We start from the raw sequence: 20,124 nt of genomic DNA on the forward strand, positions 1-20,124 counted from the left end.
TCTCTTCTGTATGATGTTTCAACACCACCAGTGATCAGTCCGATGACTGTAGTGTCATCTGCAAATTTGATGATGCTGGTGTGGTTCTGGGAGGCCACGCAATCGTAGGTGAAGAGCGTGTAGAGGAGCGAACTCAGCACACACCCCTGTGGGGTCCCAGTGCTCACAATTCTTAAGCTGGATGTGCGATTGTGGACTCTGACTGACTGGGGCCTGCCTGTTTGAAAGTTAAACACCCAGTTACAGAGGGAGGGTGACAGGCCAAGTGTGAGGAGCTTATTTGTGAGTTTGTGGGGGCTGACTGTATTAAAAGCAGAGCTATAGTCTATAAACAGCATTCTGTCATATGTGTCCTGGCCCTGTAGGTGAGAAAGGGCTGTGTGGATGGCAGCGTTGACTGCATCATCCGTGGACCGGTTCTGGCGATATGCAAACTGTAGAGGGTCCACAGTGGCTGGGATGCTATTTTTGATGTGGGTCATGACTATTCTTTCAAAGCACTTCATTACAATAGGAGTGAGTGCTATAGGGCGATAGTCATTCAAGCAGGTCACGTTGCTCTTCTTGGGTACGGGCACTATGGTGGTGGACTTAAAGCAGGTCGGTACAGATGCTTGTGCAAGCGACAGGTTAAAAATGTCAGCAAGCACATCAGCTAGCTCTGATGAGCAAACCAGAAGTGCACGGCCTGAGATGTTGTCTGGGCCTGCTGCTTTTCGTGGGTTTGTTTTGTTCAGAACCCTGCGCACATCAGCTGATGTCACCATGAGAGGTGAGTCCTGTGTGCTCCCCAGGTTCAGCCACCCTCTCTGCTCATCAGGAGTTTGGGTGTCAAAGCGGGCATAGAACTCGTTCAGCTCATCTGGAAGTGTGGTATGGCTGGACGTGGCTACGCTACTCTGCTGTCGATAGTCTGTGATGTGCTGGAGCCCCGCCCACATGCGCCGAGGGTCTGAGGTGGAATAGTAGCCCTCCAGCTTCTGTCTGTACTGTCTTTTGGCCTCTCGTATGGACCTCCTCAGGTCATATCTGGCCTTTTTGTAGTCCTCAGCGGTGCCCATGACAAATGCAGTCGAACGAGCACGTAGCTTAGCCCTTACATCACAGTTCATCCACGGTTTTTGATTGGATGTGACAAAGGCTCCAGCGAAGATGCACATCACTTGTATCTCCTAATTTCAACTTTTTTGTCTCATATTTAGAACGTTTTATCTCGAAATGATGACGTTGTATCTTGTAATTTACACCTTTTATCTCATAATTTCGACATTTTATCTCCTAATTATGATTTTTCAATCTCATTATTATGACTTGATTTCATAATTATGACTTTTTATCTCAGAATTTCGACTTTTTATCTCATAGTTATGCCTTTTAATCTAATTTAGGCTTTTTTTCTCATAACTACAACTTTTTAATGACATTTTTTTAATTTTTACATTTTATCTAATAATTATGATTGTTAATGTCATAATTATGACTTTATTTCACAATTATGCCGTTTTAATCTCATAATTTCGGCTTTTTCCTTTCATAATTATGGGTTTTTATCTCCTAAATTTGACTTTTTATCTCATAACTATGACTTTTTAAATCACATAATTTCAACATTTTATCTCATAATTATGATTTTTATCTCACAATTATGATTTCTAATGTCATAAGTATGACTTTATTTCACAATTATGCCATTTTATCTCATAATTTCAACTTTTTAATCTCATAAATATGACTTTTTATGTCATAGACTTTTTATCTCGTAATTTGGATTTTTTTATCTCATGACTGACTTTTCATTTAGTAGTTCTGAGCTTTTATCTCATAACTTTGACGTTTTATCTCATGATTTTTACTTTTTAGTTCATAAACCATTTTTTTAAATCTCATAATTTCAATTTTTATCTCATAATTATAACTTTTTAATTTCCTAATTTCAACCTTTTATCTCATTATAATGGCTGTCTTATATCATAACTATACCTTTTTATGTCGTCATTTCGTCTTTTTAAATGTACATCTGTCTCCACAGCCATCCTGGGGTAGACTGATGGAAGGAAGCATGGCTGCCGATTCGTGTCAAGAGTCTTTTCAACCACCACCAAACGGTCATTTCACTTTCAGGGCATTGAATCAATCACAAACGGACAGTTCAGGTTGCCTCAGAAAACATTTTGCCTCTTCATCAGTTCATGCTCAATGACTAGATAGGACAGCTCTGGTCTGAGGGGAGGGTGTGAGAGTACTTTTCCTTTAAGGTACAGGCAAAAAAAAAAAAAAAAAATTCAAGTCTTTGCGCTTTTTTTCTCAGATTTGGCGCTCACGTTCCCATAATGATATGAATGAATGGCTCGTTGTTCCAACTCCGTCCACTAGATGGCATTGTAAGCGCCTAAATCTGCCTTTTCCGAAGCGCGTCATCTTGCATTCGCCTACTACGGACCGACGGTCAACAAACATAACGACTTACAGACACTCTAACGTGAACTATTACCTTGGACGTAAAGCACGATTTGAGTCTTGCCAACCACTTCCAGTTGTTGTCGTTGTCGCTCGTTCTCCTCTCTCGTTCGACAAAGCTCCTCCTCACACGACACTATTGCCCTTTCGAAAAGCGAATATTTCATCAGCTGCCACCATGAGTCGCTCCTTCACCAACTCTCTCAACATTTTTGAAGGTTTCGCCCCCACTCGATTCCACTTGGCGCTTTGTGGCGTCGTCACGTTCCTACCGGAAGTGTTTACGGAAATAAACCCGGAAATGCTACGGCAACTCCGCTGGGGCAAATGCCATCCGCTTATACAACATTTAGGACAGGGGTCAACGTATTTCCTTGTGAGAGCTACTTTTACAAAATGAAAATGGCCAAGAGCTACTCATTTTTGTAACATTTATTTTCAGAGCTTATTTTAAAGCCAAACAAAGCGAATATGCTTGTTTTACCAGAACATGAACAAAATGCTGGTGTCCACAACTCACATGTTGTATTTCACAATGCATTTCTTTCTACTGTTCTTTCATTATTAACTGAAAACCTGAATGAAAAGCAGGCTTGCGGGCACCTCATGTGGTCGTGGGGGCACCACGTTGGTGACCCCTGATTTAGAACGTTGGAAGTCGAAGCTGTGATTAAAATGCCGCTGCTGCGTCAACGTCAGCTAGTAGCGGATGTTTGCGACGAATCTTCAAAGTAAGAGGCGCACATTCGTTGAGTTTACTTGTTTACTTTATTTACAGTGTTTATTTGTAGGACAAGCAGTGCACCCAAGTGAACGAATCCGACGCGTGGCCAATCAATGTATTTCCTTTCGAGTACCAGAGAGAGGTGCACCCAGCAACACTAGCTCGGACCGGATGTTAGCATTTTATTTTCGAAAGACAAGCCAAACAACCATCAGGGATCACTGAAACCTTGTTCCTATACTTACAATAAGTATATTGCGCAGCAAGGGATGCGCAAATGCTTAAAATGGAACTTACTATGCATATCCAACCAATTTTCGCGATGTGGACACGAAGCTATGACACCTTTCGTGCCATCAACAAGAGTCGTACAATCGTCACAGAAGTGCCACAATAATGTCTTACAGTTTAAATAGTTTGCAGGCAATGTTAATAAATACATTAAAATTAATAAATAAAACTTACCAACTTGACTGAAGATGGCAGCATTTGTCGTACGGCTGTCTCACACGTAATTTTAAAAAGAACGTTGGGCCTCATTCATGAAACGTTCTTACGCACAAATGTGTTCTTAAAGCCTTCTTACGAAGATTTTTGGCATTCACGAAACGTGTTCTCAACTCACAGTTCTTAAATCTAAGAACAAATTCTACGAACGCTCAGGAGGACTCTTACGCACAAGCAAAGCTTGCACTTTCAATGCACAATCGCCCTCATGATGGATTTTGCAACCTGATCCCAAAAAATGTAGTGCAAATAAAATATCACAACAATTATTTATCATCAAAACAACTAAAATACACTCCATCGATAAATATATATTCAAATCCCAATTCCTTCATCCATTTCCCTACCTCAATCGCAAACGGTATCGCTCAATTAATATCCAAATAATCTCAGATTCGCAACACATCCTTCTGAATGTTCTTGCAAGTTTCCCCGGAGGTACACACGACTCCTACATTTTCCGAAATTCCTCCGTTGGAATGCGCCTGAGTCGTGGCGCAGCATGTGACGGATGGTTAATCGGTGCGTAAAATGTTAATCTCTTGCCTTTTGCATGTTGTTATGTGACCATTAACTTATTTTACAGGTGATCGAGGCTATGCCCTGGCTCCTTGGCTCATGACACCATTGAATAATCTGCAGACCCCACAAGAATAAACGTACAACCAAAAGCACACACGTACATGCTCCTGCGTGGAGCGCACCATCGGTGTACTCAAGGGACGCTGGATGTGTTTGGACACTGCAGGTGGAAGGCTGCTCTACAAACCAGAAAAGGTACAGTAAGTTTTGTAGTATTTAATATTAGGTTTTAGTTTATTTATGCTCTGGAATGACAAAAAAATAAGAGGCAAACATTCTGATTCTTTGTGAAGGCTCTCATTAATCCAGGAATTCTCCATTGCAAATATGTTTTATTTGGCCAACTGGATAAATCATTGATTCTCTGTTCTTGCAGGTGTGCAGGATCGTAATGGCCTGCTGCGTCTTGCATAACATCGCAATGAAACGTGGTGTGTCTATTGCGCACGAGCACCCCCAGATAACGACATGCGCCCCCAGCCACGTCTTGAGCCAGAGCACGGGGCTGCTGTATTAATTAGGCAGCGTCTAATCAAATGTAACCACAGAAAAAATACATTGTCACACACAAACTATGTATTTTGACTTTATTTGTCCATCATGATTGTGGAAATATTTTCTAGAGTTTCCGAAATGGTTTGGTTTCTGATTGATGGCCCACCTCCCGTTTCCTCCAGATCCCTCCGGTGCAGTCCAATCTTTTTTTGAGTCTATTTTAAGTCAAAACACTTCTTTTTAACCTCTGCGGTGGCGCGTTTCTCCGTGGAAACGGCATTTATGTTTCCTGCAATGGTGCTCCATGCCGACTCTTTTTGGATGGCCTGATGACCGGTGGATACACGTGAAAATAAGGTGGTCTTGTGTTCGCTCACTCCTTGTAAAAGCACCTCTATTTCAGTAGAATTGAACTTTTTCTTTCGTTTGTTGTCCAGCTGCTCCTCAGTCTTGCCCTTGCGCGTTGCCATCTCCGCCTCCAGCTGCCTGTTGCGCACCGCACATTTTTTACCTTATATGGGAAATAATAGGCGGTGACCTATGCAAATTAGGGCTCACATGCACGGGCATCGCAGTTGGCATTCATCAACCTAAGAACACCGGTGCGAACGATTATCCCTACTTAAGAACGTGTCGTGAATGTGGCGCAGTTTCCAACCCGCGCCTTCTTAAGTACACTTCTTAAGAAGACTTTTAAGAAGATGTTTGTGAATGAGGCCCATTGACCCAAATCGAGACGGCATCTGGCGGAAGTGACGTCCCGTGCGACAGACACATTTCTTTACGGTGGAACCCCAGCTCCGGAGCTACCCAAAATGAATAAAACATTCATTTGCACAATGACGCACATTCAAATGTATACATCACACCGAACAATGTATTTTGTCACCAAGAACTTCCCGTAGATACGTTTCTAAAACTATGGGCGGCGCACGCATGCGCAGTACGTCCCTCTGGCAGATTGCGTTCAATTGGGATTGCCGCACACACCTGAAGCATTATAATTTCGATTTAATTTTTTAATTTCGATTTTTTTAAATCTCACAATTCGGGACTTTCTATTTCATAATTTCGACTTTTTATCTCCTAATTATGACTTTTCTCCTAATTCAGATTTTTAAAAAATCTCATTATGACTTTTTATCTCCTACTTATGACTTTATCTCATAATTTTGATTTTTAAAAATCTCAGATTTTTTATCTCGTAATTTAGATATTTTGAATCTCATAATTATGACGTTTTATCTCATAATTTCGACTTTATCTTGTATTTTCATTTTTTAGCTCATAATTCTGACTTATTTCATAATTTAGACATTATGACTTTTTTCTCGTAATTTCGATTTTTATTTCCTAATTATGAAATAATTATTTCATAATGATGACTTATCTCATAATTTTGATTTTTTATCTTATAATCATTACTTTATATCTCATAATTATGACTCTCAATTATGATTTTTCTCAGAATGATGACGTTTTACCACATTATTTCGACTTTACCTAGTAATTTTGACATTTTATCTCAAAATTATGACTTTTTAATCTAATAATTTCACTTTATCTTGCAATTTTGACTTTTTCTTTCAGAATTTCGATGTTTTATCTTGTAATTTCAATTTTTTACCTCATAATTCTGACTTTTCATTTAATAATTTAAACATTATATGACTTTTTATCTTGTATTTCGATTTTTTTATCTCAATATTATGACTTTCCTTTCTCATAATTGTGATTTTTTAACATCTCATAATTATGAGTTTTTATCTCCGAATTTCGACTTTATTTTGTAATTTCAACTTTTTAATCTCATAATTCTGACTTTTTATTTCCTAATTTAGACATTGTGACTTTTTTCCCGTAATTTCAACTTTTTTATCTCATGTTTTATCTCATAATTCTGACTTTTTATTATCATAATTTCAACTTTTTATCTCGTAATTTCATCTTTTACCTACGAATTCCGGACATTGAAATGCATGAATAAAACTTGACAGCGTACTTTGTCCCCGTACATGCGCAATACGTCCTTCTGGCAGGCTGAGTTCAGTTGGGATTGCCGTGGTCGTGGTCGTGGTCGATTCACAGTTCAATTAAAAAAGGCAGAGGGCAAAGAATGTCTTCCCAGAAGGCAGTTAAATCACTATTTTTGTTTAATGACTAGTACAACACTTGAACTGGTGGTTACAACATCCCTTGTGGATCTCTGCTTCCTTTCCACTGACTTGACTGAGGATTGGCAGCATTTTCCACATGGCTGTCCCGTTTGTTATTTGAAATGACTGAAATGTCCATGCACAGTTCTACTTTAAACAGCAGGAGACTTGATTTGTTCCGCCCGCAACGGGAGAAATTCAGGATGCTCTCACTTTGTAGCTCAGATTAAGATGTTCATTCTCCTTCGTGTGTCTGCATGTGCGCTGTCATAAAGGACTTACGAGCAAAGCTCTCACCGCAAATTGAACAACTGAAAGGGTTTTTACCCGTGTGCCTCTTCATGTGCGTGTTCAACGTGGACCTCTGAGCAAACTTGTCACCGCACACCGAACAGCTGAACGGTTTTTCGCCCGTGTGTCTCCTCATGTGCGTGTTCAACGTGGACCTCTGCGCAAAGCTGGCGCCGCACACCGAGCAACTAAACGGCTTCTCCCCCGTGTGCGTCCGCATGTGCAAAACCATACTGGACTTTCGGAAGAAGGTTAATCCACAATCCGAGCAACCAAAGGGTTTTTCTCCGTTGTGCGTCCGCATGTGCCGCGTCAAAGCACTTCCGTGAGAAAAGCTCTCATCGCAAACGGAACACGTGAAGGGTTTTTCTTCTGCCAGTCGTGTTCCGTGTGACGGCAACGTTGACCTCTGAGAGATTTTTTCCTCGCAATCTGAGGAGCTAAAGGGTTCTTCTCCAGCATGTTTCTGCATGTGTAAATTCAAACTGTACTTATGAGAAAAGCTTTCGTCACAAACTGAACAACTAAAAGGTTTTTCTCCCGTGTGCGTCCTCATGTGTGTCACCATTGTTATCTTTTGAGGGAATCGTTTATCGCAAACTGAACAACTGAAAGGTTTTTCTCCTGTGTGCGTTCTCATGTGCAATACCATGCTCGTCTTCCGAGAGAATCTTTTATCACAAACGGAACACCTGAAGGGTTTTTCCCCCGTGTGCGTCTGCATGTGTCCGCTCAAGTTGCTCTTGCAAGAAAAGCTTTCGCTGCAAACAGAGCAACTGAAAGGTTTTTCTCCTGTGTGCGTTCTCAGGTGCAACACCATTGTTACCTTTTGAGAAAAGCTTTTACCGCAAACTGAGCAACTGAAAGGCTTTTCTCCTGTGTGCGCACGCATGTGTCGACTCAAATTGCGCTTATACGAAAAGCTTTCACCGCATACCGAACACATAAAAGGCATTTCACCTGTGTGTGTCCTCATGTGTGATACCAGCGTCACCTTTTGAGAGAAGCGTTTACCACAAACCGAACAGCTAAAAGGTTTCTCCCCTGTGTGCGTCCGCATGTGCGTTACCATGTTCACCTTGAACGAGAATCTTTTCCCACAAACGGAACAACAAAAGGGTTTATCCGTGTGCGTGTTAGAGCATTCAGAGTCTTTGATGTCAGCGTGAGCCCTCATATCACCTTCGCAGTCTGTATCGCCGCTCAAAGGTTCGTCGGCCCTGTCTTCGGCCTCGTTATCCGACAGCGGCGCCAGGAGGTTGTCTGCTTGCGGCTCTTCCTCGCCGTCTTCGGTTTTCACAGATACCACGGTCAGTGGCAACTTGGTGAGATCAGCCTCCTCCGGCCCTAGCAAACACTCTCCCTCCTGAGTGATCCACAGTTCCTCCTCTTCCTCTTTAACGTGGAGGGGCCCCCCTTCCGGCTGAGGGGGGCGTTCTGTTTGACGACCAATCAGCTGCTGGTCATCTGTAGGACACAAACAACACTTTAACTCAGACATGTCAAATATTGCGTAGGCGAGTGGATCCCTGCAAACTCCCGAAGTGATCCTGGGAGGCTTCTGGAGCTCATTCTAATCTAACAAGATGATGGCACTGTCTGAAGACACTGCGCGTGAATGCTTAAGCAGACTGAACAGATGAAGGGAAAAAAACAGAAATGAGCAGTAAAGGCGTGAGTGTCAAAGCAGAAGAGAAGCCGCGTTGAAATGGCACGGAAATGTGCTGACATTTAAAACAGATGTAAGAATGATGCCTAGCATGATAGCACTAGTGTTTATATTAAGTCTCTACTTGTGAAAATGGCTAAAAAAGCTAATATGCTAACATTATCATGCTAACAATGATAACATGCTAACATTCAATTCTACTACGCTCATATTAGCATGGTATCGCTAACACCTAACATGATAACACTGTTTATATGAGTCTCTACTTATGAAAACGGCTACAATGCTACAATTCTAACATGAGCATGCGAACAATGATAACATGCTAAAAAAAATAAAACAACAACAACAAAAAAAACCAATTATAACATGCTAATGTTAGCATGCAACACCCAGCATGGTAGAGCTTTTGCAAAATTAGGTTTGAGAAAAAAGTTGTAATATTGTGGGAATAAAGTCAAAATATTATGAGAAAAAGTCGTAATTTTACGAGAATAATGTCGGTATGAGGAAAAAAATAACATTATTTTTGCAGCATAACACTGAAATATTATGGAAAAAGAAGTCATAATATTATGAGAAACAAACAAAATAAAATTAACATTTTTGAAAAATTTGGTTGGGAAAAAAGCTGTAATATTGTGGGAATAAAGTCAAAATATTCCGAGAAAAAGTCAAAATTTTAAGAGAATAATGTCGTAACATTATGAGAAAAAAATAACATCATTTTTGGAGCACAACATTGAAATACTACGGAAAAAGATATTTTTTTAAGTCGTAACTTTATGAGAAACCTTCATCCATTTTCTATGCCGCTTATCAAACAAAATAAAATTAACATTTTTGGAAAATTAGGTTGGGGAAAAAATATGTACTATTGCGGGAATAAAATCAATATATTTTGGGAATAAGGTCATAATTACCAGAAGATAATTTACAAAAAGAAAGTAAAAAAAAAAACAACAACAGAAGAAGAAATGGAAAAAACAGCTGAAATTTTGCCTGAATAAAGTCAAAATATAAAAGAAATATATAAAAATATATCTAAAAATAACGTCATTTTAGTAGCATAGAGTTGAAAAAAGAAATTTAAAAATTATGTTTTAAAAGTTGTACCGTTATGAGAAACAAGCAAAACAAAAAGTAATTTTTGGAAAATTGGGTTGAGAATTTTTTTTAAATACAGGAATAAAGTCATAATTACAAGAAGATAAATATAAAAAGAAAGTTCAGTTAGTTAAAAAAAAACAAAAAAAATGAAAAAACTGCTGAAATTTTACAAGAATAAAGTCAAAACGTTAAAAGAAAAATAATGTATTTTAATGAGAAGTGTTGCAATTTTACTACAATAAAGCTGTAATATTCTGAGGAAAATTAACATCATTTTTGTAGCACGGAGTTGAATGAAATATTAAAGAAAAAATACTTAGCTTTTTAGTAGTTGTACTATTAAGAGACACAAGCAAAAACAAGTATTTTTGGGAAAATTAGATTGAGAAAAGCAGTTATAATATTACGGGAACAAAGTCACAATATTACAAACAACTATGAAGCTACAGGACACACTTGCAGGCATACGTAGCTTGTCTCCACATAGCGAAAAATAGGGCGGAAATGCATCCCTTCCTGCATAATTGCAGAGGTATAAAGTGACACTGTAACTTTAAGAAGGAGTTTTGAATTCCGTGAAGGTTATTTGGCTCGTCCTTTGAAAATAAAATGCTAATATCCGTTGCTAGCTAGAAACACATCTCTCGGAGTACTGGCACTTGAAAAGAAATACATTGATTAGCCATAGACTCTTTCACTTGTTTGAACTGCTTGTCCTGTAAGTAAACAGTCACATCAGAAACGCAACCAATGCGCTGCTCTTAATTTGAAGTTTCACCCCAAACATCCGCTCTGAACACGGAAGTACAATGCTTTCAATGTAAATACTTTTGCGTGCTCTCGCAAACATTTGTCCTTTTTTTACCCATCTTTTTTTCTCCATGTCCCCTCGGTGGCTCCGTAAAAATGAGCAGACCGAAGACCGAAGTTGACTAATAAAGGGATACCAATGAAAGCCGAGATGCATTTTCTTTTCCTGAAATATATGTAACATCTTAGCATATACGTGGCCGCTCGGGTTGAAAACGTTTGGCCGGCCCTGCTCCATTAACTATTTTTCAAGCACGAAATTGTTGAAAAAGTAGCCCATTAACAATAGTATCACTTGCACCGCTTCTAGGATAACTACGAACACAAAGTAGTACAATGTATGTGTAACGGTAACGCAATCTGCTACATGTCAGTAGTTTACATCGGCCGCCATCTTAGATTCTATGTTTTTACTATGCGTGCGGGAGCGATTTAATTTTTTTTTTTTATCGCTTTCATGTTGTCTCCCCGGCTCCGCCTGCCTACCCTAGAAGGTGTGTTAAACGATTACGCAAAACTCTGGCAAACTTACCTTTGCATTGGATCGCATTCTGTGTCTTGCCAACGGCTTCCAGTCGCTGGCGTTGTAGCTTGTTCTCCTCTCTCGTTCGAGAAAGTTCCTCCTCGTACGACGTAATCGTTGTTTCAAACATCTGGAATATTTCATCAGCCGCCGCCAACAGTCGCTCTCTGACAAACTCTTTGATAAACGACATCTTTGACGTTGTAATTCTGCGATTAAATGACGTCAACCGGGCGCTTTGTCGTCTTCTCGGGTGCTCTCGCTAACTTCCGCCTTTTTCTTCTTCGGCGGAGGTTGTGCGGGTATCAAACATCCAATGACGACACACTGCTGCCATCTTGCGGCGATATTGAAGACTGACTGAACCAAAAAACACACTTCTGCTGTTTCAGAGTGTGCGGTACGGAGAGCAAAAATAAAAAGGTGGCTACAATCGTCTTCAAAATAAGATCATACGACACAAAATGAAGATGCTCATTTTAAATGGAAATAATCAGGCCTTCCAATGAGATAAGATTTATTGGCAATAATCATTGTTACAACAATGTAGCAAACAATTTTTGTTTCATGTTTATTATCAAGAGTATGTGTACTTTGTTAGGGAGTTGTAGCACATACTGGCCAGGAACACCTTTGTTCTCCGTCATGTGTCACGTCACATGAATGTTTCAACACAAAGTGAACAGGAATCTGCATTTTTCACACCTTTTGAGCAAATCTTTTTGCACAAACTGTGTAGGAAAATGCTTATTCCCCAGCGTGTGTCCGCATGTGTGCTGCCAAAGTTTTCTTATAGGAATAGCTTTTACCGCAAACTGAACAATCAAAGGCTTTTTCGCCCGTGTGTGTTCTTTCGTGGGCAATCAAAGACACCTTCTGAACAAACGTTTCGCCACAAATCGAGCAAATAAAAGGTCTTTCTCCCGTGTGGGTTCTCATGTGTGACAGCATGTTTGTCTTTTGACAGAAACCTTTGCCGCAAAGCGAGCAAGTAAACGGCTTTTCTCCGGTGTGTATCCTCATGTGTGACACCATGTTGGACTTTTGAGAGAATCTTTTACCGCAAACCGAGCAAGTAAAAGGTTTTTCCCCAGTGTGTGTTCTCATATGCAGAGTGAAATTGCTCTTACGAGAAAAGGCGTCACCACAAACGGAGCAAATGTAAGATTTTCCTTCAGTGTGCGGTGTCGTGTGTAACACCAAAGCGGAATGGTGAGAGAATCTTTTACCCCAGACGGAGCGACTGAAGCTTTTTTTAGCCGTTCGACATCTCGTTTGTGTTTGGTTGCCGTTGCCAAGAGTTGTCTTCTTTTCGGATAGTTGAGACTGTTTGTCGTCAGTGTGAGTCCTCACATCGCCTGCACAGTTTGCCTCGCTGATCACGGGTTCTCGGGCGTCGTTCCCGTCTTCGGCCTCAGGAGAGCGCGGCGTTGTGTCGTCGCTGTCCGATAGTGGAGCCAAGAGGTCGTACTGTGGTTCGTCTTCATCAGCGTCCTCAGTCTTCACGGAGACGACGGTAAGATCGGCCTCCTCTGGCCTGAAAAGACACTCTCCCTCCTGAGTGGTCCACAGTTCCTCCTCTTCCTCTTTAACGTGGGGGGGCTGGGGATCCTCCCGCTCCATAGCGGAGCTCTCTCTCTGCGACCGTGGGGGACATTCCTCTTGACCAATCAGCTGCTGGACATCTGAAGGACACAAACAGATCATGTTGTCTATCAAATAAGAATATTTTACAAGTGGACACAGAGAATGAAATATGCTACAAATGAAAAATACGAGTGTGTTCATTGGTGTCACCAGAGGGCGTTCCATTTCCTGTTGCCACTACGTGGCGCTGAGACAAATTCAGGAAGTGACCTTTGTATAGCTTTAAGGTGTTGTCTTCGTCGTATGTACCAATTATGATCAAGAGTTATTCATGTTTATAGTTTAGTGGCCAATTGCGTGATTGATCATCTACATTTGTTGCCATGCCCCGCCCACATCTTACCAAACAGCATAAAATCCTTTGCAATACATCATCGCCCGTCTGTCTGGTATCCGTGATTTTCATTTGGGCTCGTTTGGTCAAAGTGCCCTGGACTAGTTTGTTGAAATACAACCCCTTATTTTCCACCTAAAATCACTGACGGAAACCAATAAGGCCAACTTCCCGTTTATTTTGGAACATAAGTTCTTGAAACGTTTTTGTGCGTCCTGTCACGATTGGCGTCTCCACCAAATGTCGGGAAGATGTGTGAAACTGGTGGCAGGGGCTAATTTTTTCCAAATTTAAAGGGGGCGTCACTGAGTGAACTTTGGGGGCTTGAGTTCGGGACCGCTGAAATATCAAATTTTTCACTGGACCTGATGCACTTGCAAATTTTGGTGAGTTTTCATGCATGTTAAGGCTCTCAAAAATGAGATTAAATTGGGATAACAACAACAACAAGGTGCTCGGGTCTGAACACTGGATAAAATATTTTCATAGTTAGAGCATAGAAAACCTGTTTATGACTATCCAAATATGAGTTTTAACATTATTAGAGCCCTGCAGACATGAAATAACACCCCTATAGTAACGATTACACTCCTATTATTCTTTGCTTACATCACATTGTGCAGGCTACGAGATCGTTGCAGGGACTAAACACCGCACGAACTACAGTGGTGGGAAAACGTGTTTGCCCCCTTCCTAATTTCTTATTGTTTGGCATGTTTGTCACACTTAAATGTTTCAGATCATCAAACAAATGTAAATACAGTCAAACCTGTCTTAGCAGCCACCTTTATAGAACGGCCACCTGCCTATAGCAGCCACTGAAAAATCCCCCACAGCAAATTTACATGTTATAGACCCTGTGTATAGCAGTCACCTGTCCAACGCGGCCAGCGGCCACCCATTTTGTCTCCCTTGGTCAATATCTGACCGCATATAGCGGCCAAATTACCAACTCAAGTAGAAGCTTCATGCACGAAAAAGTTTTGTTTTTCAATCAATGAAACCGTCGTGTGTAGACTTTAATTACTGAGTCCTAGCTCAGTCACAATCATTCACAAGATCCACACAAACTGTCAGTTGTTCCACATAAAAAAGCCGTCTTCTTTTGAGCTTGCTATTTCCTGGTCAAACATGTAACTTTAAGAGCATTTGCACCAAAACATTACCACAAAGTAGGCTGGGAACAGGACGTGCTCCCAGCGACGCTACAATAAAAAAAAAACATACGCTTCCATGCATGCGGCAGCAGGAGCAAAACTGAGTTCGGTTGTACTTAATTGAAGTATTTTAGAATGTACTCACATTATTTTTCATCAATCCTCATCCACAAATCCATCAAAGTCCTCATCTTCTGTATTCGACACAAACAAAGCCGTCTTCTTTTCCGTTCGCTACTAGTCTGTTAACTTGTCAGTGTTATTCAGCTCCGAAGCAAAGAAGGAAACTTCTCCTGTTGCTTCTGCCAACTTTATTTATTGAACGCGGCCACCAGACAGCAGCTCAGAACACACACACATCTCTCAGCATCGTCTCTCCTTCCTGCTTGCCCACAAGGCACTGAGCCTAGCTCTCCTGCTCGGGACGCCCACCGTCACTTCCACTCTGCCGTATAAAAAGTAAAATATAAAAAACAAGCGTAAGACATTACTAGCACAGCTTTGTTCTTTGGGTGGTGGATATATTCTATCAGTTATTATTAAGCCTCTAGCTTCCTTTTAGTAAGTAAAAACCTTGGCTATGATTGCACTACATTGTCATGTAGACCTACAAAGTACACTTGGAAGAACAAGAGGTGAATAAATGTATTGCAACTGATGTGAAACTGATGAGGGGTAGGATTAAATAAGCTTTGCTTCTTCCTACTCCTTTTTGGACATGCAAAATTGTGAATTGTACTATGTGATGTGCTACTGTTTGACTCATGCATGTTCAGGATGAATTAAAACCATGAACCATGATAATAACAAGCCTAGTAGTGCTGTACAACTTTTATCCGCAGTCCGCAGTGCCCTCTACTGGTCAACATTATTATTATTATTTTTTCCCTTTTTAAAATTTTTTTTTCCCTCTACTGGTCAACATTCAAACTGGACTCCAACCTGTCTATAGAGGCCAACTGTCTATAGTGGCCACTTTTGCAGACTCCCTCTAGTGGCCGCTACAGACAAGTTTGACTGTAGTAATAAAACTATAAGGGCATGCAAAATTAAAATAGACGAATAACATTAAATACAAATAAATAGACACTATATTATCAAAAGTTTTTGCTCACCCATCGAAATGATCAGTTGTCCTAACCACTTGGCCTGGCCGCAGGTGTATACAATAAAGCACCTAGGCATGCACACTGCTTTGACAAACATTTGTGAAAGAATGGTTGGCTCTCAGGAGCTCAGTGAATTCCAGCGTGGAACTGTCATAGGATGCCACCTGTGCAACAAATCCAGTCGTGAAATTTCCTCGCTTCTAAACATTCCACAGTCAATTGTGAACTTAAATATAAGAAAATGGAAGAGTTTGGGAACAACAGCAACTCAGCCACGAAGTGGTAGGCCATGTCAACTGACGACGGAGAGGGGTCAGCGGATGCTGAGGCGCATAGTGCAAAGAGGTCGCCGAGTTTCTGCACAGTCAATTGCTAAAGCTCCAAACTTCATGTGGGCTTCTGATTAGCCCAAGTACAGTACCCAAAGAGCTTCATGGAATGGGTTTCCATGGCCAAGCAGCTGCATCCAAGCCTTACATCACCAAGTGCAATGCAAAGTGCTGGATGCAGTGGTGTAAAGCACGCCGTCACTGGACTATAGAGCAGTGGAGACGCGTTCTCTAGAGTGATGAATCACACTTTTCCATCTGGAAATCTGATGGACAAGTCTGGGTTTGGAGGTTGGCAGGAGAACGGTACATTTCAGACTGCATTGTGCCAAGTGTGAAATTTGGTGGAGGAGGAATTATGGTGTGGGGTTGGTTTTCAGGAGTTGGGCTTGGCCCCTTAGTTTCAGTGAAAGGACCTTTGATTGCTTCAGGATACCAAAACATTTTGGACAATTCCATGATCCCAACCTTGTGGGAACAGTTTGGAGCGGGCACCTTCCTCTTCCAACATGACTATGCACCAGTGCACAAAGCAAGGTCCATAAAGACATGGAGACAGAGTCTGGTGTGGATGAACTGAACCGATTAGAACACCTTTGGGAAGAATTGGAGCGGAGACTGAGAGCCAGGCCTTCTCGAACCAACATCAGTGTGTGACCTCACCAATGCGCTTTTGGAAGAATGGTAAAAAAATCCTATAAACACACTCCTCAACCTTGTGGACAGCCTTCCCAGAAGAGTTGAAGCTCTAATAGCTGCAAAAGGTGGGCCGACATCATATTGAACCCTATGGGCTAGGAATGGGATGGCACTTAAGTTCATATGTGAGTCAAGGCAGGTGAGCACATACTTTTGGTAATATAGTGTATATATAATAATAAAAACAGACTAAGTTAAAGAAATTAAACAATAGAAAAACGTATAGTTCTTTGAGTTCAGCAGCAGCATTGTAATTTACAATTTTGTTGAGTGTAAATATACTGCATTGTTACAATCGTGTCAGTAGAACATCAGCTATTATACAGTTAGTTCCCATGGGTTAACCAATCACCAGTTGCATCTTGAGGAAAGGAATTTCAGGGTAGTTTGTCCAATCAGCTTTCCGTAGACATTCTGTGGCCGTTATTAAAACGCCTTTAGGTTTGCTTTAGGTTGTCCCCACAGGGACATATTATACATTGCGCTTTGACGATTGGCGATCATTAAGCGAAAGTGAATATGTAAAATAAACAAGTAAAAGGCCAGTTAACATGTAAACACACCTTTGACGCGCAGTCGACTCGTATACACCGCTTCCAGTTGTTGTCGCTGTCGCTCGTTCTCCTCTTTTGTTCGAGAAAGTTCCTCCTCGTACGAAGCCATCGTTCTTTCAAAAAGCCCGATTATTTCATCAGCTGCGGCAATTAGTCGCTCCCTTACCAACACTCTCAACATTTTGAACCTTTTCCCCCCCCCAACTCGACTCGACTGCCGTCTTTGCGCTTTGTCCGCGGTCCCTTTGACGTGTCGCTGCCAACTTCCGCCTCTTTCTTCTTCGACGGGGGTTTTACTACAGTGTGTAGTAGATGACGACACAGTTCCATCCAGCGGTGGAAGGAAGACAGCTCAAGACGAGCGAAAGAAACATGAGATCGAATGCACAGAAACCTGCGTGAATCGAGTATTCAATTTACTCGAATCACTCGTCACAGAGCACATGCGCACAAAGTCGCGTGGCCTCCCCGAACTTGTCCGGCATTGAATCACGCCCAGACAAGTTGCCAGATTCCCTTTTTTAAATTTAGCTAGTGGTAGCAGGGTTGACGAGTACCCGTGAGTCCCAATTCAATGGAACACTCTTGGACGACTCGTTCAATACTCGCACATCTCTACTGCTCAGACAAACCAGCAGATGTCAGTGTGGCTCTGTGCAGGAAAAACTCTCCTTTCGTGTACCAAGTTCATTTCTTCAAAATCAAATCCTATTCTTAATACGATTTATAAATGATACATATAATGTAATAATAATTTTCTAAATAATCATCTATGTGTGAGTTGATCCGCGTGTATTCAACACAATATGCCAAGGGCCGCATACTGAAAAAAAAAAAAAAATCCAAGGATGCCCCCAGCGCCCCGATTACTACTGGCACGACTGTTGCCCTAAAATATTAAAGAAAAAATCCGTTATTTTTTTTTAAAAAGTCGTAATATTATGACAAACACATATATACAGAGTAATGTAAGTTTAGGGGGAAAATGAGTCAGGGGAAAAGTTATAATATGACGAGAATAAAGTCAAAACATTATGTCTATAAAGTCATAACTACAAGAAAAAAATTTACAGGAGGAAAGTTGAACTAGTTGGAAAATTAAAGTAAAAAACAACATCAGAAATGGAAAAAACAGCAGGAATTTTCCAAGAATAAAGTCAAAATATTAAGAGAAAAAAGTTGTACTCTAAAAAAAAATATTGCAATTTAATCAGAATAAACTCATAATATTATCAGTAAAAATAATGTTGTTTTTATGACGGAGTATTAGGGCCACATTGGAAAAAAACATCGGAGATTTTGAGAGTAAAGTCAAAAATTTATGAAAAAAAAGTCATAAATTTACGATAAAAAGGCATAAATTTACAAGAATAAAGCCTTAAATTTACAAGAAAAAATGTCATAATATTAACTTTGCCCAAGGCCAAAGGTCACGTAAGTCGCAGGTCGACATTTTTTCTCGAAAATGTACGACTTTTTTTTCTCGCAAATCCACAAGAAAAAAATCTTTTTTCTACGAGAAAAAAGGCGGTAATTTACGTGAAAAAAAGTCATAATATTACTTTTGCCCAGGGCCAAATGTCACTTTTTTTCTAACTAAATTTATAAATTTATGAGAAAAAAAGTTGTGCATTTACAAAAACGAGAAAAAAAAATCGTAAAACTTTTTTCTCGTAAACTGTTACGATTTGGCGTGTGTTTGTCTGGACCCCAGATGCAGAGGCGAGAGGAGGCACAGGTTTGCAAGAGTCTTTAATGGACAAAACTTGAACAAAAGGCGATGGCAAAAAAATGTACCATGAGAAAAAACACAAGATACCCTGGCAGAGGCAGGTAGCTGCTGGAGGCATAAAGCAAACAGACGAGAACAAAGCTCAGGCGTTTGTGTAGCAGGTTCAATAATCCGACGCCTCACAGCTGGCAGCACTGGGCCTAAATAGGTCGGTGTTAATCGGAGTCAGGTGCGTCCAGCAGCTCCGCCTCCTGCTGGGAGTGTGGGGTCTGAAGAAAGAGAAAACAAGGAGAAGGCAGGAAACAGAACGAGGACATAGAATGTAACAGTAAACTTTATTTATAAAGTTAATAAAGTTAGTAAGTTTAATAAGTTAATAATAATAAAGTTAACACAATAACAACTTTATTCCTGCAAATGTACGACTTTCTTTTTCGTAACGAGAAAAAAAGTCGTACTATGGTTATAAAGTCATAATTACGAGAAGAAAATTTACAAGAGGAAAGTAAAACACAATAGAAATGAAAAAAAATCAAAAGAATATATGTTTTGCATATTTCCAAATAGTGTGCAGAAATATGGTACATTTCCACTTTATACCAGGGAGGGCAGAGAGTATGGCACAATAATGTTATCTTTTACAGACAAGTGAGTTATTGTAGGGTTGGATGGCGTGTGGCATGAATGAAGTCCTGTAGCGTTCACTGTGGGAATGGAACTGGAGGAGTCTGATGTCTGACAATGAGCTCCGCTGCCTCTCTGTTGTCCAATGAAAAGGGTGGGTGGGGTTGTCCATGATGGAGAGCCGGTTGGCCATCATGGGTGATACCTGTCTGAAAATGCCCCCTCCAGCCAGACCCCGCCAGATAGTGTTGATCCTGCACCTCCGCCCCAAAGGAAAGCAAGCAGAGCCTGCAGTAAATAGTGAAAACGCGTCTCCGCTCATTATCGTCTATGACTTCCATTTTACGCTTAATGAATCCTGTGAATGTGCTCTCATCAAGGGAGGCTCCCATCACACAACAACAAAAAAATCCAATTAGCTCCCACGGGACTCCTTCGTGTGTCCGCCACTTTTTGCATAGTCAGACCGTTTGAAAGAAAAGAAAAAGACGAAAAGAAAAGTCACTCCCAGACCGTTGTCGGCTTGCGGGCGCTCCGGTTTCAACCTTGTCAACTGGAACCAAACAGAAGAAAAAAAAAGAATCAGCAGTCGTCTAATATCACCGGCAACAATCC

At 40.8% G+C, this 20,124-nt stretch overlaps 2 protein-coding genes across 6 annotated transcripts in view; both read right to left on the reverse strand.

Annotated features, from left to right (window-relative positions):
• The window catches only part of LOC129179694 (gastrula zinc finger protein XlCGF57.1-like), a 38,099-nt gene extending 26,501 nt beyond the window's left edge, over positions 1-11,598 (reverse strand). For 2 of the 5 annotated variants that reach the window (XM_054773266.1, XM_054773262.1), the window contains exons 1-2: positions 11,334-11,598; positions 8,395-8,679 (exon numbers count right to left, since the gene is read on the reverse strand). In XM_054773266.1, the coding sequence (XP_054629241.1) occupies positions 8,395-8,679; positions 11,334-11,517 (469 nt within the window). In that variant the 5' untranslated portion in view covers positions 11,518-11,598. The other 3 variants (XM_054773264.1, XM_054773265.1, XM_054773263.1) reach the window with 3 other exon arrangements.
• A 252-nt stretch (positions 11,599-11,850) lies between these two features.
• LOC129179695 (histone-lysine N-methyltransferase PRDM9-like) lies at positions 11,851-17,431 on the reverse strand. Its single transcript, XM_054773267.1, has 2 exons — positions 17,163-17,431; positions 11,851-13,009 (listed from the first exon to the last, which is right to left on the reverse strand). The coding sequence occupies exons 1-2, from the start codon at positions 17,332-17,334 to the stop codon at positions 12,072-12,074; spliced, it is 1,110 nt and encodes a 369-aa protein (XP_054629242.1). The 5' UTR covers positions 17,335-17,431; the 3' UTR covers positions 11,851-12,071.
• Positions 17,432-20,124: the final 2,693 nt, after the last annotated feature.

Source organism: Dunckerocampus dactyliophorus, chromosome 4 (assembly GCF_027744805.1).
Source record: "Dunckerocampus dactyliophorus isolate RoL2022-P2 chromosome 4, RoL_Ddac_1.1, whole genome shotgun sequence".
In the NCBI taxonomy this organism is placed as follows: Eukaryota; Metazoa; Chordata; class Actinopteri; order Syngnathiformes; family Syngnathidae; genus Dunckerocampus; species Dunckerocampus dactyliophorus.

Coding starts and splice junctions, on each gene's coding strand:
- LOC129179695 (XM_054773267.1), bottom strand. CDS start 17,334: ATGTTGAGAGTGTTGGTAAGGGAGCGACTAATTGCCGCAGCTGATGAA. Junction 13,010..17,162: donor GAGTCGACTGCGCGTCAAAG/GTGTGTTTACAT, acceptor TGTGTCCTTCAG/ATGTCCAGCAGCTGATTGGT.